This window comes from Narcine bancroftii, chromosome 8 (genome assembly GCF_036971445.1).
Source record: "Narcine bancroftii isolate sNarBan1 chromosome 8, sNarBan1.hap1, whole genome shotgun sequence".
In the NCBI taxonomy this organism is placed as follows: domain Eukaryota; kingdom Metazoa; phylum Chordata; class Chondrichthyes; order Torpediniformes; family Narcinidae; genus Narcine; species Narcine bancroftii.
Genome location: NC_091476.1, coordinates 137,947,026 through 137,956,638, shown reverse-complemented (window position 1 = coordinate 137,956,638; position 9,613 = coordinate 137,947,026). Strand labels below are relative to the sequence as shown.

Genomic DNA, 9,613 nt, shown 5'->3' with positions numbered 1-9,613 from the left:
GCATTTACATCTCTTCAATCCAAAGACTTAGATGATCTACTTGGATCATTGTCTAAAGAAAGCACACAAAATCATTGAGGACCCCTTCCACCCTACGCAGCATCTTTCTGCTGCTCCCATCAGGAAAGAGATATGGGAGTATCAGAGCCTGCACCACCAGGCTGAGGAACAGCTTCTTCCAATGGGTAGTGAGAATGTTGAACGACCAAAGGAACTGCTCACACTGACCATCCAAGACTTTCATATTTATAAAACTTAATCTGTTTATCTATTAATTTATTTATCTATCTATTATTTATTTATTTGTATAATGAATACTTATTCTGCATAAGTATTGTGTGCTTTGTCTGGTTGTGTGCCTCCGTGTTTTGCACCGAGGACCAGGGAATGTTGTCTCCTTGGGTTGTTCTTGTGCAATCAAATGACAATAAACATGACTTGACTAACCTTAAAATGACTGCAAGGCATGGCCACGATGACACCTAAACTTGAGCCCATCTGCTCTCCAGTTTGACACGCCAGATCCTGGTCAACATTTACAATCAAATCAATATCTTCCTGTTTTGGGGCACATGATGGATGAAGATTGAAAGTTTTATAATTATAGGGCAGCATAATGCTGATTAAGTGCCAGCAACCCAAGTTTGAATCCAGTGCTGTGTGTAAGGAGTTCATATGTTCTCCCCATGTATGTGTGGGTTTCCTCTGGGTGCTCTGGTTTCCTCCCACCCTTCAAAATGTATGAGAGTTGTAGGTTAATTGAGTGTCAATGGGCGGCATGGGCTTGTTGACCAGAAGAGGTTGTTACTGAGCTGTACATCTAATTTAAAATTTTAAATTTCAGGGTGGAACAAACACCAAAATAGTTGTTTTGTTTTCTTCACATGGATTGGTATGGTGGTGGCTTGAGTAGAACTCCGATCGCCAATGCATTTTTTTTCCAATTTTCTTTTAAATTTTATTTCCAACACAGTAGAAGCCATTTCTGGTCATTGAAACCCATGCTGCCCAATTTTACTCAATTAACCTGCAACCCCATACATTTTGGAGGGTGGGAGGGAACCAGAGGACTCAGAGGAAACCCACACAGGTCATGGGGAGAACGTACAAACTCCTTACAGACAGCGTTGGATTCAAACCCGAGTTGCTGGCACTGTAATTGAGTCATACTAACTGTGACACCCTTATTGCCAACTTCTAGCTCTGTCTGAGAGTTTGTATATTCTCCCTGTGACAATGTGAGTTTCCCCGGAGGCTCCAACTTTGCCTCAAAACCCAAATATGTGTAATTTGCTGAGTTAAATGGATACTGAAATTATCACAAGTATGTAGATGGTGACAATGTTTGGGAGGAATTGCTAGGAAGGTGAGGAGAATTAAAACAGACTAGGGTTGATGTAAATGGGTGCAATATGCTGATGAATCCATGTCCGTACTGTATCACACTTTATGATGTAAGTGTGATCAGAGATACTTTTCAGTCACTTTACACATAGATTTTTTTTTTTATCCTGAAGAACTCAAGGATGAAATTGCAGGCTGGAAATAGTGATGTATCTCAATCTATCACAAGATTCTAGACAAGAATCCAGATTGAGACCTTGGTGAAAATAAAGCTGTTTCAGAGCTATTCTGCACTGCAGTCAACTTGGAGGTGGGATATGCTACCGTTCTGTCCTTGCGTAACAAAATTATGCTCTATGTTGGAGTGTTGATCTGAGAAAAGAACAGATCTTCGGCTGAAATATATAGATTTACTTTCAATTTTAAATTTAAATTTAGACATACAACACGGTAACAGGCCATTCCGTCCACAAGCCCGCGGTGCCCAATTAACCTATAACCCCTGTACTTTTTGAATGGTGGGAGAAAACCAGAGACCCTGGGGAAAACCTACACAGATACAGGGAGCATGTTAAAACTCCTTAAAGACAGTGAGGGATTCGAACTCTGGTCCCGATGGCTGGCACTGTAAAGGCATTGCACTAACTGCTAAGCCAACCAGCTCCCGTTCATTGTATGTGCAGATGGTACACCAAAAAAACCTCTTGAGTCTTCGTGATTGGCATTAGTACAAAACTCCAACTTAACACTGCTGTACATAAAATGTCACGGATGACAATGTTTTATTCCTCATCAGAAAACCAGTCAGTACGAATTGGAAACAATATCTCCTCCTCACTGATTATCCACACAGGTGCACCCCAAGGATCCGTGCTTAGCCCACTGCTCTACTCGTTATACACCCATGACTGTGTGGCCCAGCACAATTTCAATGCCATCTACAATACCAATGACACCACAGTTGTCAGCAGAATCACAAATGAAAATGAGAAAGCGTAGAGGAGGGAGACAAATCAGCTCGTTGAATGGTATCACATCAACGACAAACTTGCACTCAACATTAGCAAAACCGAGGAGGTGATTGTGGACTTCAGGAGGAAGTCAGGGGAACATGACCCAGTCCTCATCGAGGGCTCAGTAGTGGAGAGGGTCAAGAACTTCAAATTCGTGTGCCATCATCTCCGAGGATCTGTCCTGGAGCATCTACATTGATTCAATCACAAAGAAGGTTTGCTATCAGCTATACTTTTTGAGGTGTCTGAGGAGATTTGGTATGTCACCAAAGACTCTCATAAACTTCTACAGGTGTGCCGTGGAGAGCATTCTGCCTGATTGCATCACTGCCTGGTATGGAGACGCCAACTCTCAGAACAAGAATAAACTCCAGAGGGTCGTTACTCAGCCTGCAACATCACAGGCACCAGACTTCACTCCATCGAGGACGTCTGCATGAGGCGGTATCTTAAAAAAGCAGCTTCTATCCTCAAAGACCCCCACCACCCAGGCTATGCCTCTTCACTCAGCTACCATCGAGAAAAAGGTATAGGAGCCTAAAGACAAGCACAAGGACAGCTTCTTCCCTGCTGCCATCAGATTCCTGAATAATCATAGGAACATAGGAAGTAGGAACAGGAGTAGGCCAAAAATGGCCCATCGAGCCTGCTCCGCCATTCAATAAGATCATGGCCGATCTAATTTATGACCTAACTCCACCTACCTGTCTTCTCCCCATATCCCCTAATTCCTCTATCATGTAAAAATTTATCTAACCGAATTTTAAATATGTTTAATGAAGCAGCCTCAACCACTTCCCTGGATAGAGAATTCCAAACATTCACTACTCTCTGGAAAAAACTATTTTTCCTCATCTCTGTCCTAAATCTACTCCCCCGAATCTTGAGACTGTGTCCTCTCATTTTAGTTTCCCTGGCCAGCTCAAAAAACCTTTCTACATCTATCCTATCCATACCCTTCATAATTCTATATGTTTCTATAAGATCTCCTTTCATTCTTCTGAACTTGAGCGAATACAATCCTAGACAATTTAGTCTTTCATCATAAGTCAACCCCTTCATCCCAGGGATCAACCTAGTAAACCTCCTCTGGATCATCTCCGAAGCCAGTATATCCTTCCTCAAACATGGAGACCAGAACTGGACACAGTACTCCAGGTGCGGTCTCACCAGTACCTTATACAGTTGCAACATTACCTCCCTACTCCTGAATTCAATTCCTCTAGCGATGAAGGCCAACATTCTATTTGCCTTCTTAATAACCTGCTGCACCTGCAACCTAACTTTTTGCGATTCATGCACAAGCACTCCCAAGTCCCTCTGCACAACAGCATGCTGTAGTTTTTCACCCTTTAAATAATATTCAGCTCTTTTATTTTTGCCAAAGTGGATAACCTCACACTTACTAACATTGTACTCCATCTGCCAGACCTTTGCCCACTCATCCAGCTTAACTATATCCCTCTGCAGATGAACCAAAGACATTGCCTCACTTTTCGTGCACTATTATTTTTTTATATAGTAATATCATAAGATGGTTATATAATATGAATGTTTGCACCATGATGCTTCCGCAAAACACCAAATTTTGTGACTTGTTCATGACAATAAATTCTGAGTTTGATGTACAAATTGCGTACTCTTTGTTGCATCAGTAAGTTTGTTTCATTGTCAAATGGCTCAAAGATGGTGATAAAGTTGTTGGTGTTTGCAGTCAATGTCCATTAATTTATAACTGGGCTTGGGGTCAGGAAGCTTGCTAAAGGTCAGAAAAGTTTGATGCAGCGAAGAGGGGGCCAGTGGTTACCCAATGGCAGGCTATCTCTCCAGCTACTTGGTGGTTTGTCCTTGGAATTCCTAATGTCCACTGTTACACTTCAGTACTCCTAAAAGAATGCTGTGCAGGAAATGATATAATTCCAAACTGTCCCTGAAATAGAAACCACATTGGAATCACAGATGGCTCTTGGACTATACTCAGAGTACAGAAGGATGGTGGGGTGGGGGTGGGGGGGAAACCTCAAAGAGGCATTTCAGATACTGAAAGGCCTGGACACAGTAGATGTAGCATGGATGTTTCCCATAATAGGGTAGTCAAGGACAAGAGGGCATAAATTCAGGATAAAAGGACATTAATTTAAAATAGAGATGTGGAAAAGTTTGTTTCGTCAGTGTCATGAGTCTGTACAACTTTTTTGCCACAGGTGGTTATAGAAACAAGGTTATTAAATGTATTTAAGGCAGAGATTGACAGGTTTGATTAGTCAGGGCATCAAGGGTTATGGGGAGAAGGCTGGAATGATGGATCAACTCATGATTAGAATGGCGGGGCAGACTCGATTGGCCAATAGGCCTACTTCTGCTCCTATTCAGAGGAACCCTGATTTAACGTAACTTGATTTAACGCAAACCTGGATAAAATACGATCAGCCAGTGGACCCCATTTTTTCCCCTCTTTCTGGAAGTGAAATTGTTTTCAAATCAAAATGGAACGCATCGTTAGAAGACGAAAATCTTTTTTCAGTGAAAGATAAGCTTCACGCACTTGATGTGATCAAGAATAAATGTTAAACCCAAGTTGCATACCTGAATCAGCACTCAGGAAGATAAGTTATGTGTATTGCTTTGGAACGTTGAGGAAGATATAAAGGCCAAATCCATGAAATCAGCCAAAGATGTCAGTCTTGATGACTCCCTGCACTAGGGGTTTGTTCAAATGAGGTCAGAAGGTCTTCCATTTTTTCAAGTCTATTCTCAAAGCTCAAGCTGAGAAGTTTGACCAGCTGATCAATGGAGAAACCTCATAGTTCAAAGCTAGCAATGGATGGCTAGACCATTTTAAACACCGTCATGGGATTTCTCAAGTGTTAGTGTCTGGAGAAGTCACTCAGCCGACAGTGCTGCCACTGGCAAATACCTGACAGAAGTAAAAACTCTCTTAGAAGAAGGTGGCTACATCAAAGAATATGTACAACTGTAATAAAACAGGCCTCTGCTACAAGATGATTCCGGACTACACACTGTCTAGAAAAGATGACGTCCATTGACGTGAGGGGTTCAAACAACGTAAAGATCACGTGACATTGAAGTTTTGTGTTAACAAGACTAGAACACACTAGTTAAAACCACTCACGTTTGGGAAATTTTGCTCATCCTGCTGTTTCCAAAGCTCTTCTTTTGCTTGACAACTGTCCTGTCCACTCTCCAACTGCCACCCTATTAAGCCATTATGGAAAGATCTGAGTTTCTTACCTCCCAAGAATACTAAATCAAGAGGTCATCTCCGTGTTCAAGCAGATTTACAGGAGTGAATTAATTCTTAGAATTGTGGACGAATCTACAACGCTGGAAGACTATCTGAAAAGCATGAATGTTAAAGAAGTCTTCCACTTAGGAGGGAAGGACTGGGCAGCTGTCAGCTCCTCATGTGTGGAAAAGTTCTGGGTCCATCCTTTTCATCATGAAAATCCAAAAAGGAAGATGAAGATGAATTCTACAGCTTCACAGATGAAGAGGTAGGTGAGGAGCAGAGGTTGTTTCAAATTAGCAAAGAGGATTTTCACCAGTGGAACTTTGCTGATGACGAATGCTCGACATATGAGCATCTGACGGACTCCGAGATAATCCATAACGTACTAAGGCACCGGTACCTGAACCACAGGAGGATGACAATGAGGAGCCTCCACCCCCACCCATGAAAGTGTCTGAAGCCATTGAGTATCTCGAGGCTATCCTACATTGGCTGGAGACTCAGGATGTGGACCAGAAGCATTGGATTTCTCTGGCAGCCAGCAACATGCGGCGTTCAGGCAACAAATGCTCAATTGTTTTTTTTAAGAAATAAAATTATGATTGCAAATACAGGTATTGTACACGTGTTCTTTATTTTTTTGAAAAAGTTGTTTTCGTGACCTCGATTTAGCACGGCCCTGCCTTTCTTGCAATCCGATTTTATTTTGGACCCGAATCATAGTGTTATAACGGGGTTCCACTGTATCTTGTGATCTTGATCTTGGGTTCTTGGGTGCTTTGTCACAGCAACTCTCCATTTGAATTTTCCAGTTAGCAAATATGCATGTGTGGAGAAATGTGGAAGAATTGGTTTCAATGGCTCCTTGCTCCTTCAAAGGGAGTAGTATTTTGCAGTTTCTCTAATGTAATCTTGGTCCATGATCTGACAAGTACTTCAGATGTCAATTAAATATTCTCATTATAAAAGAACCTTGAAGTGTCATTTATTGCAGAGAGTGAGTTTTTAATTGAACTGCCACTTGCAAGGCTCCCAGTCAATTGCATGAACTTAGATAAGAAATGATAATGCAAAATCTACAATATAACTGCCTGTGATTTGTATTTTATTTATCCATTCCATGACCATTCACATGTGAATTTTGGGAGTCAGTTCAAATCCAACACTGTCTGTAAGGGATTTGTATGTTCTCCTGTGTCTACGCGGATTTCCTCTGGTGCAATGGTTTCCTCCCATTGTTCAAAGGTGTTGGTCAATTGGGTATAATTGGGCGGCACAGGCTCATGGGCTGAAAGGGCCTGTCCCCGTGTTTCATATCCCAATAAACGATATGGTTTATGTCAACAACAAAGGACAAACTTTATATCCAGGATCTTTATCGATTGCTGTTCTTTTCACTAATTTTTAATTCTTAAAACAGAAAAAAAATGAACAAGAACAGCTGAATGAATTGGAAAAGGATCTAATTTTTCCTAATGGAGAATTGTTGAAAGTAAATCCTAATCTGAGGAGATAGAAAGCAAATAAATTGCGAATGCTGGAAATCTAAAATCAAATGAGAAACTGATGGGATGCTTGAAGTCATGCAGTGCCTGAAGAGAGGGAAACGTTTATATTTGCACAGATGCTGCCTTACTTGAGTGTCCATGTATCTTTTTTATTTTTGATTTCAGAAGAGATCATGAGGTAGAGCAGTGGTTCCCAACCTTTTTTATGCCCCGCTCCCCTAAAAAAATGTAATATGTTCTCGCACCACTTAAAGTAATAATTTATTTAAGAATAAAGGTGAAGACGACCAAAACAAATTTGTATAATCAATTTTGAATAATATATAAACAAAAATGAAACATATGGAAAAGAAAAAATATTACAACAAATTAAAAGTTGCATAAACCCTACAAAAAATTAAATTTTCATCCATGCATGAAATTTCTTTAAACTAATTAAAGAACTAATGTTCAAATGTTCATAAGCCGATTTAAATTTAATGACTCTTTTGTTCCTGTTTATTGCTTAAGAGTTTTTCAAAACATGGCACTTTGTTGCTGATAGCGATCCGCATGTCTACCCGTGCACCCAAGCAATTTCTAGACTTTGTCTTGATTGACAAAAGGGCACTAAATCCAGACTCCCATAAGTATGTCGTCGCAAATGGGATGAGCACAGTTAGTGCTTTTTCACAGTCTTGGAAACATGTCCATTGCCGAACATCAATATTGTTCCAAAATTTTGCTTTCAAACTGCATTTCAAGAACACGATTTTTGCGCAGTGCAATAAGATCTTCCTTCAGCTCTTCATCATCCAACATATTGTCCAAATTGAAGGAGTATGGATTTATAATCCATTCTTCAGAAGTTTCCAGTTCTCCACCTCCAAAATATCCATCAAATGACTTTGATAGTATTTCAAAATGATCCACAATTTCTTCACGCACCCTTGGAATTAAGGACTAATAGTCATCAACCATTTCTTCGAGTGATGGAAAATTTGAAAGATTCCCTCTTTTAACTCGTCGACACCAAAGATGCAACTTTTCCTTGAAACCATTTAACTTTTTGCAGCATTTCAATATGTTTATATTTTTCCCTTGAATAGATACACTCAGGTCATTCATATGAGTGAAAATATCACTCAAATAGGCCAGCATTTGGTTGATTTCTTGTGATTCCATTTCTCTGGGCAGATCGTAGTCACGTTCCTTCAGAAAAGCTTTGACTTCTTCTCACAGTTCAAAGAAGCGTGTTAAAGCTCTCCCACGTGACAGCCGGCGGACTTCTGTGTGGAAAACCAAAACTGAATGCTCACTTCCAAAATCTTCACAAAGCGACTTGAAGAGGCGGTGGTTCAGAGCACGACTCCTAATCCAGTTGATGGTCTTCACAGAAGTGTCAAGGACCTTTTTCAACTTTGGAAGCAATGTTTTTGATGCAAAAGCACGTTGAGGAAGAAAATAGTGGGTACCTTGCAAGTGCGGAATCTCTTGTTTCATCAGTGCAAAAAATCCTGATTTATTTCCTAGTATAGCTGGGGCAATGTCGGTACACACAGAACCAATAATTTGCATATCTAAGTCATATTTAGCAAAGAAGTCCTTCAGACACTGGAAGACATCTTTTCCTTTTGTGATTGTTTTCAGATTTTCACAGAACAGGAAATCTTCCATTATGACCCCATCATGGACATACCTCACTAATGCGACGAGTTGACTGCAATTTGCAACATCAGTTGTTTCGTCCAACTGGAGAGAGATTTTCAAGGGACTAGCCCAGATATCTGTGATAACTTGGTCCAAAATGTCCAAACTCAAATCACCAATTTGGCTCTGAATAACATTATTTTTTAACGGCACTAATTTAAGCTTGTTTGAGGCTTCTTTTCCTAGAACAATTGTTGCCATTTCTAATGCACACGGTTTTATCACCTCTTCTGCAATTGTATGGGGCTTCTTGGATTTGGCTACTTTATATGCCACGTGATATGAAGCCATCAGCAGTGGTTTGTCAGCAGATATAAAACCTAATTTTGGAAGGGTTGTTTGAGAATCAAAGTGGGCCCTTTTAGCTTTCAATAATTCAACATCATGGCCTGCAAGATCTGCTCCACCAAGCCGGTTGTTGAAGTGCTCCTGCAGCTTAGATGGCTTCAAATTTGCATTTGAAAAGATAGCGTCACAAAAGCATGCACTGGGGTTTTTGCAGATCCTCAGTTGTTCCGGTGCAAGTGAAACCAAACTGCACATCATCATCATCCCATTTCATTTTCTTTGACATAATGAAAGGTTAATTAATAATTTACGTAACACAAATAAATAATAAGAAATAAAAATCGAATGTAATTCACTGCAAAACACGAAACAACAAGTTTGGCCCCTATTTTAAATGACCCGATTAAAAAAAAAAAAAAGTTATAGGGCGATGCCATTTAAAAGGAAACAGCATGTCAAAATATACTAAAATTCATAGAGAATCTCATTCTATTGAATAGAGAAAAAAGAGGACATCCCCA

The 9,613-nt window shown here is 40.2% G+C and overlaps 1 protein-coding gene across 1 annotated transcript; it reads right to left on the bottom strand.

Annotated features, from left to right (window-relative positions):
* Positions 1-8,150: 8,150 nt before the first annotated feature.
* On the bottom strand, positions 8,151-9,370 carry LOC138741857 (protein FAM200C-like). Its single transcript, XM_069896103.1, has one exon. It carries the CDS (start codon positions 9,354-9,356, stop codon positions 8,331-8,333), a length of 1,026 nt encoding a protein of 341 aa, XP_069752204.1. The 5' UTR covers positions 9,357-9,370; the 3' UTR covers positions 8,151-8,330.
* Between the last annotated feature and the right edge of the window lie 243 nt (positions 9,371-9,613).

What these genes read in the sequence shown, in the direction of transcription:
- LOC138741857 (XM_069896103.1), bottom strand. Translation starts at nt 9,356, where the DNA reads ATGATGATGATGTGCAGTTTGGTTTCACTTGCACCGGAACAACTGAGG.